Source organism: Panthera onca, chromosome E1 (genome assembly GCF_046562875.1).
Source record: "Panthera onca isolate mPanOnc1 chromosome E1, mPanOnc1 haplotype 2, whole genome shotgun sequence".
In the NCBI taxonomy this organism is placed as follows: domain Eukaryota; kingdom Metazoa; phylum Chordata; class Mammalia; order Carnivora; family Felidae; genus Panthera; species Panthera onca.
In genome coordinates this window covers 14,098,246-14,119,353 of record NC_138352.1, presented here as the reverse complement: position 1 = coordinate 14,119,353, position 21,108 = coordinate 14,098,246, and the positions used below count along the sequence as shown (strand labels likewise).

The window sequence follows — 21,108 nt, the reverse complement described above, 5'->3', positions numbered from 1 at the left end:
ACGAAACAAGGCTGGGAAGTCAAGCAGGCTGCCCGAAGGCTGGGGCAGAACCGGGCCGTGCGGTGCCTGGACCTCCCCTCGCCGTCCACCTTCGACACAGAACCCGGCGCGTGGGAGGCGACCCTTTCCCTCAGGGTCAACAGTGCCCTGTCGTCTAAATAAGTGTTTCCACTCGAGATCCAGGATCCCACGTATTCAAATATTCTTTGTTCACCCGCGCTCCAAAAGCGAAGCCCCTGATATCCAAAGAGGAAACTTCTGGGAGGCCGGCTGAGGGTGAGCTGTGCAAGGGCAGGCCCGGGGCAGGGTATGTGGGTCCCGCCACGGAATGAGGGGCAGGGAGAGCTGACTGATCAAAGGGCTTTCCGAAGCACAGCCTCACCAGTCCGGATGAGGCCCAAGCTGGCCGTTTTACCTGGGGTGGTGCTCTGAAAGCAGGGCCACGAGGAAGGGGAGTGAAACAAGGAATTCTCGGAACTTTCAAGAACCCCCGTTTGTTACAGCGATGCCATCGCCCTTAGGCTGCAAACAGACCCGGCATTTAATTTCTTAATTTTTAATTTTAGAGAGAGTGTGTGCACGTGTGAGTGGGGCAGCGGCGGAAGGAGAGAGAATCTTCAGCAGGCTCCGTGCTCAGCGCTCACAGCCCGACTTGGGGCTCGATCCCACGAACCGCGAGATCATGACCTGAGCCGCAATCAACAGTGGGACACTCAAATGACCGAGCCACCGAGGCGCCCCAGATCCAGCATTTAAAATAACTGTGATTCCAATGTCGATACATACACTTCATCAACTACTTGGATGAGCATGTTAAGGCCACACCTGCCTTACGGTTTTTTCCCTTCACTCACACACACACACACACACACACACACACACACACATACACACTCAACTCTCTTATTCACCTCATATCATTTGTCACAAGAGGAATGTTCAGAAGCTTGATGTCACGGAAAATAAACATCCAAAGATCTCTTGTCCAGGATGGAGAGTCTGGCCTGATCAGTAGCTCGAGGTTGCTGTCTATGTCGAGGACGGACACCATGCTCGCCAGGAGGGGGGTCACCACACCCTGGACCCGTTTCCAGAGGGTCTGCCTGCAGTGGGGGAGAGAGGAGACCGCGTGCCAGCTCGGCAAGCAAGGAGCGCGGTGGGGGGGGGGGGGGGAGGGGACTCTGTTGACATTCGGTTCGTTGGTCACGAGACACCTGGTCTATCGATGCAACACCACAGCTCTGGCAACACATGGAAACTGGCGTCATTTTTAAGTACCCGAAGAAAAGTTCACAGGTAGAAACGGATTGGAGACGGGACGAGAATGGACCTTAATTCTACATCGAATCAGTTTCCAAGTAGCATCCGTTGTGTTTTGTTATATAGCTATTTCCCCAAAGCAAGTAGAGGCTCTCTACAGAAAACAGGGACCACATTCATTTGGGGGAAAAAAAGTTACTTTAAGAAAAAACAAACAACAGTTGCAGGGAGAAAATGATAAAGCACAGGCCAAAATAAGTGTGTTGGGGGTCAAGTTAAACAGGAAAGTACACGCTTTTCTAAAACATGGTTTTGTTTTTTGTTTTTTGGTTTTTTTTTAACGTTTATTTATTTTGAGACACAGAGAGACAGAGCATGAACAGGGGAGGGTCAGAGAGAGGGAGACACAGAATCTGAAACAGGCTCCAGGCTCTGAGCTGTCGGCACAGAGCCCGACGCGGGGCTCGAACTCACAGAACGTGAGATCGTGACCTGAGCTGAAGTCGGACGCTCAACCGACTGAGCCACCCAGGCGCCCCTCTAAAACATGGTTTTACTCATGTCTGTGGACATTGGATCCAAAAGGGTTTACATACGTACACACGTTCCCCTGCTTCTGTTAACGCTGTTGTACTTCGCTGTTATAACGATGTTTATGCGTGATCGTGAACTCTATAATACCCTGCAAAGAACCTACTACCAGGGAGCTAACGTTGGGGAGAAAAAGTCAGGTTCCATTGTAAAAAGAGGAGAGAGAAATACTTTCCTTTTAAAAGTACACAGTGTGCAGGGACCTGTGGAGATTTCACAAGCGTCTAGGGAGGAAACGAAGCACGCTAACAGTCAAGAGAGCACTTGATTTACAGAAAAAAATGCCTGAGTAGAAAAAAGCGTAGGAAACCACAGGATGAAACGTAGAAGCCGGCAGTGGGGGGAGAGGGGAAGGTGTACCTGGACAGGTATGCGGGCTTTGGGCATCGGGGAAAACCAAGACTAAAATGACTTGGATTTATTTTTTAATGTTTATTTATTTGCGGGGGGGGGGTGGGGGGGGGTGGCGGGGGGAGGGAAAGTGGGGGAGGGGCAGAGAGAGAGGGAGACACAGAATCCGAAGCGGGCTCCAGGCTCCGAGCTGTCAGCACAGAGCCCGATGCGGGGCTCGAACTCACAAACCGCGAGATCATGACCCGAGCCGAAGTCGGATGTTCAACCGACTGAGTCACCCAGGCGCCCCAAAGATTTGGACTTTAATCGCAAGAGGGGAAGTGACTTAGGTCCCCAGTACATGGACGGTAAACAGAGTGGCCCCCAGAGGCTTGTGAGAGTGAACTAGCAGGCTCCAAAGCCCACCTGACACCCGACACAGGTGAGTTACAGCTGTGGTCTGACCACCCCATGCAGGGGTGTTCAGACACCCCCGGCAACTGCTGAGGGGTGGGCCAGTCTCAATACAGCCAACAGCAGAGCAGTGACAAGGAGGGGCCCCACACACCGCTCTGGACACCTGCCGAGTGTGGGGAGTCTGGCCGCTGGAGGGGAAACCAAAAATAGAGATTTTAAGGATTACTGACATGAAATTAAATATTTAATAATATCTGTAAGGGGAGTGGGGAGCCTGGGTGCCTCAGTCCGACTTTGGCTCAGGTCACGATCTCACCGTTTGTGAGTCCAAGCCCTGGGTCCACGTCAGGCTCTGTGCTGACAGCTCGGAGCCTGAGGCCTGCTTCCCATTCTGTGTCTCCCTCTCTCTCTGCCTCTCCCTGCTCACGCTCTCTCTCTCTCTCTCTCTCTCTCTCTCTGTCGAAAATTAAGAAACGTTAAAAAAGTAAAAATATAATATCTGTAAGGTGTAACCAAGGAAAATGATCTAGATTAATATCTGATCTTATGAAATTCCTTACTCAGAAAGCGTAAGTGGGAAAGAAACTAAGGATAACTAAAGAAAAACATAGAAGCAGGAACTGCCCCCCACAGCAACGAAACCAGCAGCAGGAACTCTGGGGGCTCCCACATTTCCCACCAGCCCATCACACAGAGGCAGGGTCCCGAGGCCATGCCGATCACGGCTGGGGAAGACCGGACCCGTATGAGACCAGAGGAGCCGAACGTTCCTTCAGAAGTGAGGAACCAGGGCACGAGGATGTGTGACCAGCCTAAGAGGACCCTGCCGACTCGGGGCGGCTGGACCTTCCCTGTGGGACCCACCGTGTCCCGCCTCCCTCCAGAACACCAGGTGTCTTGACTTAGTCCTGAGAAAAGGGTCCAGGTTTTACGGAAAAAGGAGCACGGGTGATACATGCATACTCCCGGACCCGACGTTTGTATTATCAAATGATTTCGACTAAGAGGCAGGCCTGAGAAAATCATTCCCCTTCCTTCCCTGCCTGTCCCCTTCCCCGTAACCTAAAACAGCAGCCATTTCCACGGACGACCACGCTGGTCGGGGTTAACACCCTGCGGGGACACACATTGTACTTTTGGAAGTTGGGTGCTGTTGTTACGACAAAACGTGCACACGCAGAAAAGGAGACCAGAGTCTAGCAAACCCCATCTGACCTCCACCCAGACCATTCTGCCCCCTTTGGGGAAAACAGGGACCGCTCTGAACCGCACGGAGCTTGCAGACGAGGCGCGTGGGCGAGCCGTCCACGGCCGGGACGCTTGTGTCCCACTGCCACAACCGAGCCACCCCCCCCACGGCCCGGTACCTGAATGTGCCTGCCTCCTGGAGAGCGTCCTGATTCGAGGCCTCCCGGGTCACCCACTCCTTCATGTTGAACAGGGACTGGTCTTCCTGCTGCTTTAGGAGGACGTAGAGGCGTGCCTTGGATGCCCGCAAGAATGCGGCTGCAGAAAAGCAGAGGGCATGGGCCTTGGGCATCCCCCACGGGCATCGAGCGGGGGGCTCTGATGGACGTCCAGTGACCCCAGGGTCTCGGGCGAGATTTGGGAGCTGCACCGAGGTCCCTGCTGCACCCGCGGCCTCTGCGAGCCCTGGGGCCACAGGGGCAACGGTCGCACTCCCCCGTGCCACCCGTGGGGCCCCATACCTTTGACCTCGTCGTCGTCGTCCTCGTCTAGGAGGCCGAGGAGGATCTCCACTCTCCGCATGCTGCGCTGGCGGCCATCCTGGTCGCGGAGCGTGCCCACGGCACTCTGTATGCAGCTCCTCAGCAGGCTGGTGGTGTCCATGATCTGTGCGTGTCACGGGGACAGTCAGGCCTCCCCGCCCCACGCCGCCCCCCCATCCCTCGAGAGTCGCTGTCGGGGGCTGTGGGCCCCCCCGGGGATTCAGCCCGGTCAGATCCCGCCCTGGCCCAGGGCCTCGACTCCGGGAGACAGGAGGGGACCGCCTGTGGGGTAGGCCCGTGTCCCGGGAGGCCCCAGAACTAGAAGGAGCCAGAACTCACATGGCTTCCACCCTGCTCAGCGTTGCCCGTCGCCGTCGAGCCTTCCGTCCCCAGGTCCACCCCTGGTGCCTCCTCTGACCCCACAGCCTCGGTTTCCATCGGTTCCTCTGGGCTGTCACCAGCCCCGTGTCCCGTCTCCACTGCAACAGAAGTGCGATCAAGCCGCGGAGAAAGGGAGCTGCACTCGGGCTCTTGCCCGCAGGCCTCCCTGGTCCCTCACCCCCGCAGCGGGTCACACGGGCCGGGCTCCGGCAGGCCCGGGTCACGGGCTCCACCAGCACCAACCTTCCCTCCCGTCCTGGGCTCACACGGCTGACACGGGGTGCTGGCGATCAGAGTCTGACAGGCCCCATTTCACAGCCCGATGTGTCCACTAGGACCCATTTTCCCATGTGGGCACGCTGACCTGTGCCTGGCCTTGGAAGCAGCGGAAGGTGTCCTGGGACTTGCCCCCCGTCAGGGCAGGTGCGGGGACTCAATGGGGACCTCCCTGCTCCTCCGTGCTCCCGGCCACCACTCCTACTGTCCCACCTACGGCCCCAAAGGCTTCCTCCTGACTTACACTCGGAGTCCCCTTCTGGTTTAAACAGCTGGCTGATGGTCACATCCTGCAATCTAGTCACGTCCGAAACCATAACCGTGGACTGGCACAGGTCGTCAATGTGCACAGACTGCCACAGCCCTGTGAGGAATGAAGCCGCTGAGAACGTCCCCATGCTTTTCCTGGTGTCCTCTTGGCCACAAACAGGGACACACCACAGGTCCTGATGTTTAAATTCGCAGCTGCTCAGGGGTGTTGGGGGGCCCGGTTGGTTAAGCATCCGACGGCGGCTCGGGTCGTGATCTCACGGCCTGTGAGTTCGAAACCCGCGTCGGGCTCTGTGCTGACAGCACAGAGCCTGGAGCCTGCTTTGGATTCTGTGTCTCCCTCTCTCTATGCCTCTCTCTTGCTTGTGCTCTCTCTCTCTCAAAAATAAATAAAGATTAAAAAAAAAATTTTTTTATTTTTTTTTATTTTTTAAATTTTTTTTTTTTCAACGTTTTTTATTTATTTTTGGGACAGAGAGAGACAGAGCATGAACGGGGGAGGGGCAGAGAGAGAGGGAGACACAGAATCGGAAACAGGCTCCAGGCTCCGAGCCATCAGCCCAGAGCCTGACGCGGGGCTCGAACTCACGGACCGCGAGATCGTGACCTGGCTGAAGTCGGACGCTTAACCGACTGCGCCATCCAGGCGCCCCAAAAAAAAAAATTTTTTTTAAATACACCTATTGCTGAATGGTTTGCACCCTTTAGTCCCCTTAGTCACCCTTTAGTGACTCTGGTTCACACACAGAAGCCACCTGACCCTGCTATCTATTTCAACAACCGTAACATAAACATCAGCCATAAGAATGGAAAGATCTGCCTGTTTGTAAAGGGTATCTGAACGTTTTTAATTCTTTTTTTTTAAGTTTATTGACTTATTTTGAGAGAGACAGAGAGTGCACGAGCAGGGGAGGAGGAGAGAGAGAATCCCAAGCAGGCTCTGTGCTGTCAGAGCAGAGCCCAATGTGGGGCTTGAACTCACAAACCCTGAGATCACGACCTGAGCCGAAACCCAAGAGTTGGATGTTTAACCAACTAAGCCACCGAGGCGCCCTGGTTTTTGACTCTTTTTATATTTTTTAGTAACCTTGCCCCATCACAGCTAGAAAAGGGGTGTGGGAAATTGGCAAGATTTACCCCCCCGTTATCTACGACATTCTTAAACTGTCACTCGCCAGTTTCTAGAATACCAATTTTCTTATGCGTGAAGTAATTGGTGACCCGTTCCTCAGAAAAAAAAGAGAGGCTTAAGATAGCATTCCCTGCCCCCCGCCGGAACCAGGCATAAAGTATCAGTGCTTCCAGAACAGTGCCAGCTGGGAGTGCCTTCTCTAGGCTGTCCGTGTAATTATTAAAGACACTGTTAAAAAACACTATAAAAGAAAACACTGGTGTTTATCTACCAGTCAGTGAGGGAGTCCTGCAATAACCCGGGGTTAAGAAATTTAATTGCATCCGAAACGAATCTCGTTGAGATTAACACCGGTGCTCGGATCCCAGGCTTTTACGCCACGGGAGCAAATGAGGAGCAACTCTGCACACTAAATAAGCGTATTTGCTGCCATTTTCAGCCTACCCCCGTGGAATCCCACGTAGGACGCTCCACTCTCTATCCGGGACAGTTTCGTGATGAAATAGACCAAGACGCAGCCCTGATTCCCTTGTATCTTGTTGATTTCGTTTATAGCAGAATACCTGTTTTAAAACAAGCAAGCGAGGACAAACAAGTCAAAACAAAACAAACAAACAAACAAACAGACAGACAAAGCCAACGATGTGGAAGCGGCTGACCGCTCCCGTGAGCGGTCAGGTTCAATCTTCAGTCTTCTTATCTTGCTTTCTTTCCCTCTCTCCCCCCCTCCCTCCTTCCTTCCTTCCTTCCTTCCTTCCTTCCTTCCTTCCTTCCTCCCTCCCTCCCTCCTTCTTCCCTCCCTCCCTTTTCTTCCTTCCTCCCTTCCTTCCTTCCTCCCTCCCTCTTTCCTTCCTTCCTTCCTTTCTAATGTTTATTTTTGAGAGACAGAGACATAGCGTTAGCAGGGAGCTCCAGAGAGAGGGAGACAGACACAGAATCGGAAGTAGGCTCCAGGCTCTGAGCTGTCAGCACAGAGCCCCACAAGGGGCTCAGATCGTGACCTGAGCCGAAGTCGGACGCTTAACCAGCTGAGCCACGCAGGGGCCCCTCTAGGATAGTCTTTTATATCCTACTAATATTCTATCATTTACGCTTCTTGGCATTTTACCACTGTTGCCTGGTTTTAGCCTTCTCTGTAGGCTAAATTTCAGGGGAGAAATTCTTTAGGAACTCCTGAATAAAATTGGGGCTTTCTGGGTAGTTTCTGAGAAAAATAACAAACACGTACTTAGCTGAAGCAATGAGCTGAGCGCTGTGGACTCCGTCTTCAAAATTGGTTTGAATAATGAGGATTTTACACCTGGCTGCATCAGTTAAGCAGTTTCTGAAAGAAAAAGGAAATTATCCGTCCTAAGAAACGGGCGATGAAACTCCCCCAGACTGATGGGAAGTAGAAGACGACCGAGAACGAGTGCCTCGGGTGAGGATCTCCTCTGTGTGAGCGGACAAGCCAGGGGAGAGCGTGTAAACCCGGGGAAATGCTTCCCTGATGAGACGAGAGGATGCTTCCCTCCACCCCCCAAGAAGGATGCCTGTGCAGAGGGGGGACTGGAAGAATGCAACAGGCACCCTTTTCGGTCGTGTGGCTTCGGCGGTCACGAGCCAGTGCTGGTGACAGCCCGGTGGTCCCTGCAGCCCTGTGAGCGAAGGACAGAGCAGTCAGGGCTGGGGGCAGAGGGGACAGGGAGGGAAGGCGGGAGCCTCACTGGACTTCTCTGAGGAATGAGCCCTCGGTGTCAAACTGCTGCAGAGACAGGATCGTGGGCTTCAGAGCTCCGTCCGCTCCTTCTGACTGCAAAACTTCGCAGTCACGGTTGGTCAGCAGTCTGGAGAAAGTGGTGATCTACAAAGTCAGGAAACGCAAGTTACTGGCTAGAATTCAAGGGAAGGTTTACAGGTCTGCTGCGGTAAGTCCTAGAAACGTGAGGATGTTGAACAAACACCTTCGACGGGCTCCAGCATGCGTCGTGCAGTTGGTACACAGAAAAGAACCCAAACCCAGAGGAGATGTTAAAAACGAGGCAGCGCTGAGGCACGCAGAAGCCATGGGATCAAAACGTTCTAGAGAGAAGACTCATCCTGTTCCCTAGGTGCCTTCAAGTCTCCTTGGAGTAGCTCTCCGTGCGTGGCCCCTCACGGAAATTCTGACGACCGCTCAGGGCTCAACGCCCCCGCCATTTCTCCCTCAGTCTTGCTGCTTTCGTCCAGACAGACGTCGCCGCCTGGATGTCACAGGGGACGTGTCACAGGTGGTAAGGTGCGCCCGGGATGGAACTTACCACCAATGCTTGTGTCTTGCCCATTCCTGGACTGCGACTCTCCAAACCTCCAGGCATCCAAAGCACGATCTGGGGAACCATCCCTGGACCCGCCTTCCACGGCCCCCCCAAAAGAATCAGCCCCTAGCTCTGCCAGCTGATATCTGGACTATTTCTCCATTCTGTCCCACGTGCCCCTCTCTCGGGCTAAACGGGTCCGGCAGCCTCCTGACTGGCCTATCTTGTCTGCGACACTCTTCTCTCAGGCCTTCTCCCTCCCTGTCCCAGGCAACGGGACCCATCTCGACAAGCATTCCGCCACCTCTCCCGTCTCTACGGCAGACCCCCTCATCGGCGTCGCTGATAAGACCCGCCGTGAAGTCTCTCCCATGGCATCTCAACCCCATCTCTCGGTCCTCGCGTCCTCGAACCTCACGCTGCACAGCGACCGGTCCCCGGAGCGATTTCACACCTTGACAGCTCGGCTCAAGCGGGCTCTGTGCCTGTACCACCGTCCCAGCCACACGTCACGATCGGCTGGCGGGTCCTCTGACCTCATACCCTGATCTGCGTCGCCCCCTCCTGCCTCCACGGATAGCACTGCCTTACGATATCCATGGGACCTGCTCACAAGTCTTGCGCTGTATGCTGACCGAGGCCGAGAAGCGTGCCAACGCACGTCTATGTTCTCAGTGCCCTCAGCCCAGTACTGGAAGGTGTCCCTTCCTTTGCGGAAGCGAACGTTGTCCACAGCGTCACCCTCCGTGCAGAGGACTGCGCGGAAGCAGGCACTCGAGACTCGCCTGGCTTGAACTTTTTTGAGGATCCGGGCCTCTCACACTCCATGGAGAGAAAGCAGAGTCTCAACCTAGCCATCTATGATTCCTAGGCACTGCCTTTTTTTTTTTTTGTAATTTTTAACGTTTACTTACTTTTGACAGAGAGGGAGGGAGACAGAGCATGAGAGGGGGAGGGGCAGAGAGAGAGGGAGACCCAGAATCCGAAACAGGCTCCAGGCTCCGAGCCGTCAGCACAGAGCCCGACGCGGGGCTCGAACTCACGGACCGCGAGATCGTGACCTGAGCCGAAGTCGGACGCTCAACCGACCGAGCCCCCGCCAGGCGCCCCTCCTACGCACTGCCTTGAAAGGAGTCCTGAGTTCCGGACCCTAGGGATCCAAGGCCTCTGGGGTGGAGGGGGACCAGGGTAAAAGCGTAGCGAGACAATCACCTCCGTGAAGACGATGCGGCGTTCCAGGTGGCGCTCGGGGACCGCCGTGCGCAGCTGGGCCCGGAGGAAGTCCGCGAAGGAGCTGTGCTGCTGCGTGTGGTAGTACTCCCGAGACAGCGCCTGGGCGGTGAACAGGCCCAGGGAGGAAGCGCCCAGGCGGACCACGGCGTCCGGCGTGGCACAGCCCAGCAGTATCGACTTGGCCTCCTCGCACACCCGCTGGTAGAGTTCGTCGGTCAAGGCCCCGCGGCCTCGCCTCTCCGTGACCTGCAGCACCACAGAGGCACAAGCGTCCGAGTGGTAGCCGACGAAGACTTCCGAAGGGCTGTATCTGTGTCCGCCTGCCAAGTGCTGGCCTTTCACATCCACGAACCTCTCCACCCAGGCCTTGAGCTCCTCCACGACCCTCTTCTGCCATTTCTCCAGGACGGTGTTGATGTCCAGGTAGTGCTTCTCCAGCCGGTTGATGAGCGGGATGGGGAACTGCTTGTAGACGACGTCTTTCTCCTCGATGACGATCAACCGGAAGTCGGGGTGGACCCGGCACTTGACCCGATGGGTCCCCAGCCCGAGGTCCACGTACTTCTGGCCTCCCAGGTAGACGTAGTACTGGTTGAGCGCGTCGTACAGGCTCTCGTAGAGGCTCTGGAGGTTGAGCAGCACCACCGTCTTGCCGGTCTCCATGCAGATCTTCACCCGGTTGATGTTCCTGCAGATCTGGGTGTACTCCTGGTCCCGGGGAAAGCTGGAGCCAAAAATGATCTCCGGCTGCTGGTCGTCCCTGAAGAACATCTGCTGCAGGACCTGGAGGGCCGCGTAGTTTCTGGTCAGCACGAGCAGGTAGCGGGACTCGGACTCGTCCGGCTCCCTGCCCGCCGCCTTCTGGAGGTGGCCGCGCATGTTCTGCTCGATCAGCTGTATGGTGCCGACCGCCTCTGAGCACTTCGCCTCGGGCAAGGCGGCCATAAAAATGTCCAGCGCGTCGATGTCGTCTTTGCCGCTGAAGTTGCGGAGGACGGCCTGCGCGACGTCTTGCGGGGAAGGCTCTTTGTCAGAAGCCTTCGCCCTGGCGAAGACCATCTTGATGAGGCTGTAGTAGTCACGGAGCCCGAAGAACTCCTTGTCTTGCTTCCTGCACACCGCTTCGTAGGCTCTGGCAAAGGGCGCGAACAAGCCCTGCACTCTCTGCTGAACCAGGGGCTCCGAGGAGCAGATTCCCTTGGCGCTCTCCATGAGCTCCTTCTTGCTGGGACTGCCGCGCGACACAAAAATGCCCCGGTTCATCTTGGCGGGGTCCAGGGCCCAGTTGGAAATGCCTATGAAGCCAACCTTTTGGTGGGGGGCAGGATCGTCTCCGATGCAGCCGTACTCCAAGAGCGGGTGCAGCGCCTTCAGGGGCATCTTGGGCGAGTCCTCGGCCAGCCCCACCTCGTCCAGCACCACCACGGACACGTACTCCTGCAGGTCCTTGCCCTGCTGGAAGCGGGCACACTGCTTGAAGGTGCTTATGATGCCCTGCGGGGTGGAGTGGGGGCTGCACTGGAACGACACCAGGTGCACCTGCTTCAGGTTGCGGAAGAGGTCCGAGTGGGCCGCCGGGCCTTGCATGGCATCCGCCACGATGGTCTTGGCAAGAGACTTAGAGCTGCCGGGCTTCCCCACCAGGAAGAGAGGAATCTTCAGCTCGATGCAGATGACCATCATGAAGACGTTCTCCTTCAAAGCCGAGTTCCTGGCGATGGTTTTCCGCAGAGACACGCCATCCAGGAAGAGATCCTGCGTTCGAGTTATCTCCTCCAGGACGACCTTGCTGTCGGCGTAGGGTTCCGGAAAGAGCCTGCAGACGGTCTTCCAGTAGGACTCCTTCTGTTCTAAGGAGGCGTGATAGCACACCCCGAGGGCCAGCACCAGGGACCAGAGGACGGGATCTCTCTCGGAGCCGCTTTGGTCCACGTCGGCCCTGCAGAGGAAGGCGTCCAGCTTGGACAGGAGCATCACGCTGTGGTCGTAAAACCACATGAAGACTCGGACACAGCGCTCCACGTCCCTGAGGCTGACAAAGCCACACTCGTTTCCTCTCTTCCTCATGAAGCTCTGCGAGGCGGAAAGCACCTCCGTGATGGCACGGATCTGGGCTTCGTCCACCCCGACGGAGCGCACCGTCCTCTGCACGATCTGCTGGATGTAGAGCTTCTCGGCGGTGTTATTCAGCTGGCCGAAGTCCCACACCAGGGGGATGAGGCTCGGCGGCAGAGCGTGGACTCGGTACACCAGCTGCCGGAGAGGGGTGGAGCCAAGCTTCTCCGCCGTGTCCTCCGAGCTGACCCTGTACCCCAAACCGGCCGCCTCCAGACGGCTGATCATCTCCTGCGAGTGCTTCCGGTAAGGGTTGCAGGCGGCTATGATGTGCAGGCCCGAGTCCTTGGCCAGGGGCTGGCCGTTCACGGTACGATCGCACAGGACTTCCTTGATGCAGCTTATGGCTTCTGTTGTGTTGGCTTCATCGAAAAACAAGATGGTGCCCAGCTGATGCTGCTCCTTGTTGAAGACAGCGAGTTCCTCGGCCTCCCGGACTTTGGAGTAGATCATCTCTGCCGTCGTTCCTCCGTGGACCTTGACCAGCTTCATGGTTTCAGCTTGGGTGCTCCCACGCCGCAGGTCGCTGAGGAACTTAATGAGTCTGGTTTTCCCGCAGCCGGTCTCCCCCATGATGATAACGGGGATCCCACACCGGAACCGCATCTCGATGGCAAGGATCTTAAGCATGTTGTCCATTGTGAGCTCATAGGTTTCATCGGGGTCCACGGGCCACTGTATCCCTAACGCCAGGCACAGCCTTTCCAGTTTCTCATGCCTGGGCAGCTGGTCAAAGTCAACGTTGAAGGGCACCCTCTGGAGTGACAGCCCCCGGTACAGTTCCATCGCCATGACGTCTTTCTTGATGACCGTCCTGCTGGAGAGATCCACCGCGTCAAGGCTGCCGTTCTCGTTGGCCTGGATGTGGAAGCCTATGAATGTCATGGACGTGTGGTCGCCGTTGAAGAACACGTACGGGTGAGGCTCGGACTCCCACCTCCTCCGGAGAGTGAAAGGGGCGAGGTCTTCCTCCCTGACCCCATCCATGGGGACCGCGTACCTCCCCGGGCTTTGGTCGGACGTGTGAAGGGTGGGTGTGGCGAAATCTCTTGCCATGAAGATCATGAAGGTGACCACAAAGTTCTTGAAGCCCCCCAGTGTGTCTCCAGTTACGTCTGGGTTGCAGAAGAGGGAACCCTCGCAATCTCGGAGCTGGTAATTGAGGAACCCGGCAAAGTTCCGGAGCTCTGACCAGGATGGATCTATCACCCCGCAGTAAATCAGGAAATACTGGAGGCATTCCGTAGGGGTGCCTTCCACACAGCCTTCTTGGTACAGGAACGAGTCCAGGTTTTCTTTCTGGTGGAACCGTCTCAGATACTGGTAAGGCCTCTGGAAAGTCTCGCTTTGGAACACTCCCTGGTCCATCCCTGGATCTCTGCAGTTCTCCTCGGGATTCAGCTCCATATCGATCACTTCTTTGGGAGGCCGGCAGGTGACTCTTGGGAAGATGTCGAGAAAACTGAACTGGGGGCCGTGTGTACTCTGGAAAGGGGAGACACAAAGAAAACGCGTATGGCTCCATTTTCCCGAACCATCGTTCTGCACCTTAACCCTTCACGCGGTCTGCACTGGACGGGCCTTTACGAGCAACGACTTTGCGTCAACTGATTTCCGCAGCCTCCTTTGTACACGAGACTGCTTTCTTTAGTATGCTGAGGCATCGTGGGAACTTACCTTCTCAGCTGGTGAGTCTTTTCTACCCGACTTCCTGAAACAAAATCTCTCAATTTTTTTTTTTTTTTTTTAAATTTTTTTTTTTTTTTCAACGTTTTTTTATTTATTTTTGGGACAGAGAGAGACAGAGCATGAACGGGGGAGGGGCAGAGAGAGAGGGAGACACAGAATCGGAAACAGGCTCCAGGCTCCGAGCCATCGGCCCAGAGCCTGACGCGGGGCTCGAACTCACGGACCGCGAGATCGTGACCTGGCTGAAGTCGGAGGCTTAACCGACTGCGCCACCCAGGCGCCCCTCTCAATTTTTTTTTAATCTTTATTTATTTTTGAGAGAGAGAGAGAGAGAGAGAGAGAGAGAGAGAAACAGAGCATGAGCAGGGGAGGGGCAGAGAGAGAGGGGAACACAGAATCCAAAATGGGCTCCAAGCTCCGAGCTGTCAGCACAGAGCCCGACGCGGGGCTCGAACCCACCAACGGTGAGATCATGACCTGAGCTGAAGTTGGGCACTCAACCGACTGAGCCACCCAGGCGCCCCCTGAAACAAAATCTCTATTAAGCACGTGTGTGTGCGTGTGCACACGCGTGTGCAAGATGCCCGCCCTTTCGTTTAGAAGTGTGCAAGACAGGGGGCGCCTGGATGGTTCAGTCAGCTGAACATCCAGCTCAGGTCATGATCCCAGGGTTGTGGGATCGAGCCCCATGTCGGGCTCTGCACTGAGCACAGGGCCTGCTTGAGATTCTCTCTCTCCCTCTCTCCCTCTCTCCCTGCCCTTCCCCGGTTTGCACATGCTGTCGCTGTCTCTCTCTCTCTCTCTCTCTCTCTCTCTCTCTCTCTCAAAAAAAAAGAAGTGTACATGACAAAAGCCTCCTTCCCATCTTGGCTGGCATTAAGAAAGACGGACCGTGTCCAGCAGACGAACTCACTGCATTGCGAGCACTGCTGGCATTTAACGCAAACAGCATGAATCCCGAAGCGAACAAAACAAACATAAGATACTGCTAACAGATGACGGTATTTTCATTCCAGACGTTAGAAAAATAATTTTAAAGACTGAATTGTCTTTACTAACACCGTGCTCAGCTGCTTCGCTAAGGGAGCAGTGGGCGTACCGGTGCAGAGACGTGAAAATGCCCTGTGGTACACACCCGTTTGGAAGGCATCTTGAGCATTGCTGGGGTCCTTTCCAGGATTTCGATGATGTATAAGTGGCACGGGTTCCGGAGCCACATTTTCCCATTTTTACCCATTAAGTACTGCAGGATGAGGAGTTTGAAAATGAACACCCAAAGTCCGGTCTGCACCTAAAGACAGAATCACGCAGGTGTAGGAGCGCTTAGACAGAAGACGGCCCGTCCTCCCAGCCCCGAGGACTGTCGTGCTCTGTCCTTGGACGCGGTGATACTGAGTATCAATACGCGTGGGAAGAGGACGCTGACCTTCCCGAAGCGGCCGCGTGACCAAGACCCCGGGGCACTTACCGAAGAGGTCACGTCAAAGTGGAATATCATGGGTCTGGTCTGATAGTGGGCCTTCAGGAAAGGCAGGAGGGAGCTCAGCACTCGGTTCTCATCCACCTGAGGGTCGATCAATCGGATGACTTTAAGGGGCACGTTTTCTCCTCTCAGCTTCATCGTCAGTTTGCTGTGCAATCTCTCCACATAGAGAGACTTCCCTGAAACGTTAGAGTATGGAAATCAGGCGGCAGGACCGTGGACCAGGAAGATTTGTTGCAAGTCGCTTCTCCGTGCAAAATTTGGAACGGATGAAATAAACCATCGCCCCGATTCACACCCTCAGGGAGCCAAAACCTCCCTGAGACTCCGTGTCCCCGCCTGCAGAGGGCTCCATCCGAGCCGCCCCCGCTGCAGGGGGAAGGGCCGTCGGATGGCCCCTGCGACCCGAGGGGCCCGCCCACCCCGGCGGCGGTCATTACCGACGCCCGCGCGCTTGGACGCCACGATGCCCACGCACGTCCGGTCCCGGAACACGTCGGCGGCCGACGGCGTGTGCGCGGGGACCTGGAAATGCTGCGCCAGGTAGGCCTGGATGTCCCGCAGGGGCGCCTGGGGGGTGACCAGGACCTTGTGCTGGCTGAAGGCGGAGGGCAGGTGACAGTGCTCCCGCTCGCTGTCGCACACCATCACCAGCTGGAAGTCCTCGTGGTGCGGCCGTGAGCACAGGCTCAGGAAGAGCGCCTCCGCCTGGCTGGCCACCTCGTAGCTCAGCAGGTCCGCGTACAGCAGGCTGTAGACGCCCTGCCCCCGGGAGCCCGGGGTCAAGCAGCGGCGCAGGAGCAGAGCCACCTCCTCCAAGGTGGTCGCCGGGGTGCAGAGCAGCACCTCGTCGAAGGTGGGCAGGGGCTGCTGCGGGGTGTGCATGTAGACGGCCAGCGCGGCCAGCAAGACCTCGGAGTGGCCGCAGACGATGAGGTTGGGCCGGCCGACGTGCAGGCCCTTGGGCAGCTGGCGCTCCACGGGGCACCCGCGCATCCACCCCAGGAGGGCCAGGCATCGGCCGAGGGCCTCCAGGTCCAGGCAGTGGGGCAGGAAGGCGCTCATGCACGCCAGCGACTGCTCCAGGACGGCCCTCAGCTTGCCCGCCAGGCTGAGCTCCCGCAGGAGCGTCACCTGCAGCCCCTGGATCGCCGTCTTCTCGTCGTGCCTGGCAGCCTCCCCGCGGGGCTCCTTGAGGGCCTTCGCGACGTCCTTCGGGGTGCAGTTGCCTTTGATGAAGGACAGCATGGTGAGGGCAGCGTCGCTGGGCGTCGCCTTCTTGAGCTCCGTGCTCAGGTACACCAGCTGCTCGGCGGTGTAGTAGTTGAGGTAGAAGTGCTTGGCCCGCTTCTCCGCCACGAAGGCCTCCCAGCGGTCCAGGAACTGCTCCAGCTGCCTGCTGACGGCCTCCAAGAGCTCTGCTACCGGGCCGCTGCCCTTGAGCTGGACCACAGGCTCCAAGCGGAAGTCCATCTGGATGGAGACGCCGTGTCGCGGGGAGCAGTGCACCTGGGCCGTCCAGTTGCGGAACAGCATGTTCCCGGCAGCGTACAGGTTTATGAAGGACTCCACGAGCCTCTGCACGTTGCAGAACACCTGTGGCCAACGGAAGCGGGAGCTGTGTCAGAGGCGACGCGACGCGGGAGTCGAGGGGGAAGCGCCCCTCGGGTTCGGGTCTTTGCACGCTTCCCGGCGCGGCCTCGGACACGCGGGGCTCGCCGCGGAGGCCTTATCTCCTCTTTACATAATCAGCCTCCCGAGGGGACTCTCTTGAGGATAAAGGCTATTGGCATAAGGCGCAGATAGCCTTGAAAGAAAAAACCCTTGACAGAGGCCAGGGGCTGTTCCGTGAACGGATACTCCTGTAACGGTACGTTCGCTTTTAATTTTGACCAAGAGCTACTATCTAAATCTTCTGGTATTTGGGGGTTCTTGCTGATTCACAGCGATCGAAGCGACAGAAGTCTCCTTCTGGGACCCCTCCGCCGGCCGTCTCCCCTGCGACGCAGAGAACTAACAGACAATTCAGCCTGCGCACCCTAAGACGGGACCACCGACCGAACGGGCCCGTTGTGGCTTAGACATCTCTTGGCGTCTTGAACTCGGGTTCCTGCATTCTGCAGGCCCGCTGCCCCCCCACCCCCAGATTTAAAGCGGAGTGCCTCCTATCACTTAATGCCAACTCAGACCCTCTTGAGTTGTCCGGCCCGCGGGCAGTGAGAGTCCTCACCTTGGAAAATATCTCTACTTGAACATTGCTGTGATCTTTCTTGCCAGACATCAGCATCAGCTTGTTCAAAAGCTCCTTGAGCTCTTCCAAAGAGAAGTCTCGCGTCTCCTCGTGGCCTCCGTGGCTCTCGGGAAGGGATAACTGTAGAACCGTGTCTGGGGAGATCTGCAGGCAAGTGCCAGTGTAGAAGCTGGTTTTCTGGAGGCAGAACCCCCCACACCCCCCCCACCCCCCCAAGTGACAGCAGCCCGTACAGGTCACAGCAGTGCCGGGACGTGGGGTGGCTCACCTTTTGGCCATCTGCGGGGGCCCTGATGATATAGCAGCCTTTGTCGTTGATGGCCGTTGCCAGAGACAGGGAAGTGAGCTCTACTGAACCGTGACTTTCCTTCACCGTTTTCAGCCACTCTAAGTTCCTGGCAGAGTCGCACTGTTGGGACAGGAGGGACACCTTCTTTCTCTTCTTCCCGTGGTTCCCCTCCTCTGCTCCCGCGGTGTAAGCCCCTCTTCCCCGTGTCCCGCTGGGAGTGCAGTCGCCCCGGGTGAGGCTTTCCTCACCCGCTGTCCTCTCACCTGTCCCGCTCGGGTCGCTGCCCACAGTGTTGCCCTTTTTCTAACGGGCTGATTGTCCGTGTCCCCACCCGTGGCCAGTGCCCTGGCTAGCACGCGGGGGCACGTGGACGGGTCGGGGGAAGGCTTGGTTCTGCCGGGCCCCCAGGCGGGGGTGAGGCCGGATGGAGCAAGGGCACTGTGGCCTTACGTTCTCCGTGTGCTTCTGGGGACCCCAAGTCCAACCGGAAGCTCTAAGGAGAAACTATGGCGGAGATGTTTTGTGGGCAAGTAAGCTTCCAGCGGCAGAAACGGAGATGCCTCGACCTGTCCTTCTGTTTCCCCTTTCCTCCCTCACCCTCCGTGGTTGCGGCTGGCCAGACATGGCCTCTGCAGACTAGCCACGTGATGCGGTGTGGGTCTGCTCGAACCCTGGTGCACGTGGTTTACTTAAACTACCACGTTTGTTTTAAAGATTTTTTTTCAAAGTTTTATTTATTTTTGAGACAGAGAGAGACACAACATGGGGTGGGGGCAGAGAGGGAGACACAGAATCCGAAGCAGGCTCCAGGCTCCGAGCTGTCAGCGCAGAGCCCGACGTGGGGCTCGAACCCACAAACAGAGACCACGACTTGAGCTGAAGTCGGACGCTTCACTGACTGAGCCACCCAGGGGCCCCCACGTTCATTTTCTTTCTGATAAAAAATGGATTTCTAGGGGCACCTGGCTGGCTCAGCCGGTAGAGCATGTGACCCTTGATCTCAGGGTCCTGAGTTCAAGCCCTGTGTTGGGTGTAGAGCTTACTTACGAATTAAGTGAATATAAATTAATATATATTTTACAAACATATAAATTTAAAACGTTAATTTACACCATTTACGGAAAATATGGAAAATACCAAGCGATATACAGAATTAAGGAACAGTTACTACCATTCAAAAAAAAAACACTGGTCACATGTCAGTCTTCTGTACATGAGTGTTTTGCATGATGGGAATTGTACTTAATTTACATGCAATTTTGAATTACACTTTCTAACATAATAAGGGAGAGAAAGCATTTCCATGTATGAAGGAAAACTGGTTTTAAACATCATTTTAGGGGCTCCCAGGGGGCTCAGTCGGTTGAGCGTCCGACTCTTGACTTCGTCTCAGGTCATGATCTCAGGGTTCGTGAGTTCAAGCCCTACGTCAGGCTCTGTGCTGACAGTACAGAGCCTGCTTGGGATTCTCTCCCTCTCTCCCTGCCCCTCCCCTGCTCGTGCTCTGTCTCCGTCTGTCTGTCTGTCTCTCTCTCTCAAAATAATTAAACTATAAAGAAAAATCATTAAAACAATTTTTTTAATGTTTTTATTTTTGAGAGAGAGAGACAGACAGACAGACGGAGACAGAGCACGAGCAGGGGAGGGGCAGGGAGAGAGGGAGACACAGAATGGGAAGCAGGCTCCAGGCTCCGAGCTGTGAGCACAGAGCCCGACGCGGGGCTCGAACCCATGGACTATGAACTCGTGACCCGAGCCGAAGTCGGACGCTTAAGCGACTGAGCCACCCAGGCGTCTGCCCGAGAGAAACATCATTTTAAAATGCTGCATCCACCCCATCATTCCGGTGGCATAGTTCGCAGTCACGCCCCTGGCGGTGCCACAATCGCCCACGCGGCTTTGTCTGCCCGCATGAAGCCAGAAGTAAGACTTACCAGCTTATGGGGCAGGTATGCGTCGTTGTTCAGGGCCCTCCACAGTTCCCCGAGATGGGTCATGAACTCGTCGAACCCCGCGCTCGTGTCCAGCTTGTACAGCAGCGGGGAGTAGCCCTGCACGGCATCGTGGAAGCAGGCCACCCGGTCCACGTCGATGTCGTTCTCCCCCGCGGAGATGGAGGCCAGGTCCACAAACACCTTCAGCTCGTGGACGCCTTGGGGCGGAGGGGGACAGGTGAGGGGGTGAGTGCGGGGCGGCTCTAGGACGGCCCGGCATTCTGACCTCGAGCAAGGATCCTCGGTGAGGTATAAACGGATACTGCTGAAATTTTAGGGTCTTGCTTATCGACTTTCTGCTCTCAGCACAGATCCGGGGCCATCTTTCTTTTGCAGCTGACGTCGACACTACTGGTCAGCACCTGGCCTCACGGAACCACAGCGACATCCAGGCACCCCACGGGGCTTCCGTGAACCTCGCTTTATTTAATCTGCACGACGCCCCCGTCTTACACGAAAAAGACGCGGGCTCAGCTGGTAAATACTGTGTCGACAGTTAACCATCAAGGGACGGAAGTACCTCTCTTCGGGCAACTTACGAATCAAAGGATGTGCCTCAAAGCGGGCCGGGGAGCCCACGGTGGCAAGCACGGGGGCTCTGGAGGAGAGACAGCCTCCCCCCTGCACACCAGAGCCGCCTCCCCTCTCCCCTGCTTCCTCCACCTCTCTTCCGTATCTCCCCTCCTCCCCTCTGTGCATCGCCTCTGCCAAAGGCGCCCAAGCCACAAGACGAAAAAGGCTGCCAAGCCCCTGGCCCAAAAAGGAACACACAGAACACCAACGAGTGTGACGTAATCCAAAGTCTCTGCGGACAAGGGCTCACCTTGTTTTGTAGCTAAAATCAAGCCCAGGAAAAAGCAAAAGGGAGCAAGATTTGTAAGAAAACGACCCTCCACTGTTCACAGCAAGCATCCAGAGTGGGGGGAAAACAGTAGCCAAGGAAATGCTTTCTATACCAGAACGTAAGAAACACCGCCCTGAGATAAACTGTGCCGGCAACCGCTGCGGCAAATGCTGTGCATCGACCTGACTCAGACAGCATCTCTGTTCTTCAGGCAGCACGTGGAGGGCTTGCCCCCCGCCCCACGAGCCACCTGAACACTCCCTCCAGACGCCGACAGCCGTACCTCCGAGAGCCTCCCGGACCCAGCTAATGAACTCCTTCCTCAGGGACAGCTCGTTCAGACACTGGCACCGGGGCTCAGTGATGTCCTGCAGCAGCTTTTTGGCCTGGATGAGCTGCTTGCTGATCCGGTCCAGCTTCTCGTGGCGAAACTGGTTGAAGTTGTCCGTCTGCAAGACAAGGCTCTACTGTGCTCGGGACGGGGTTACCTGGAGCCCTGGAGTTGGAGCCGTAGCGACGACGACCATCCCGGAGGCCCCATCCC

At 56.3% G+C, this 21,108-nt stretch overlaps 1 protein-coding gene across 3 annotated transcripts in view; it reads right to left on the bottom strand.

Moving 5' to 3' along the window:
* Positions 1-21,108, bottom strand: part of RNF213 (ring finger protein 213) — a 105,331-nt gene that overhangs the window by 34,452 nt on the left and 49,771 nt on the right. For all 3 annotated transcript variants that reach the window (XM_078438035.2, XM_078438034.2, XM_078438036.2), the window contains 16 exons: positions 20,848-21,013; positions 19,661-19,878; positions 17,706-17,846; positions 17,417-17,581; positions 15,627-16,782; positions 15,172-15,365; positions 14,839-14,994; positions 9,879-13,499; positions 8,097-8,233; positions 7,619-7,714; positions 6,835-6,953; positions 5,233-5,352; positions 4,671-4,810; positions 4,311-4,455; positions 3,969-4,107; positions 912-1,103 (listed from right to left, as the gene is read on the bottom strand). In XM_078438035.2, coding sequence (XP_078294161.2) covers positions 912-1,103; positions 3,969-4,107; positions 4,311-4,455; positions 4,671-4,810; positions 5,233-5,352; positions 6,835-6,953; positions 7,619-7,714; positions 8,097-8,233; positions 9,879-13,499; positions 14,839-14,994; positions 15,172-15,365; positions 15,627-16,782; positions 17,417-17,581; positions 17,706-17,846; positions 19,661-19,878; positions 20,848-21,013 — 6,905 coding nt within the window. The remainder of the gene's footprint in view (positions 1-911; positions 1,104-3,968; positions 4,108-4,310; positions 4,456-4,670; positions 4,811-5,232; positions 5,353-6,834; positions 6,954-7,618; positions 7,715-8,096; positions 8,234-9,878; positions 13,500-14,838; positions 14,995-15,171; positions 15,366-15,626; positions 16,783-17,416; positions 17,582-17,705; positions 17,847-19,660; positions 19,879-20,847; positions 21,014-21,108) is intronic.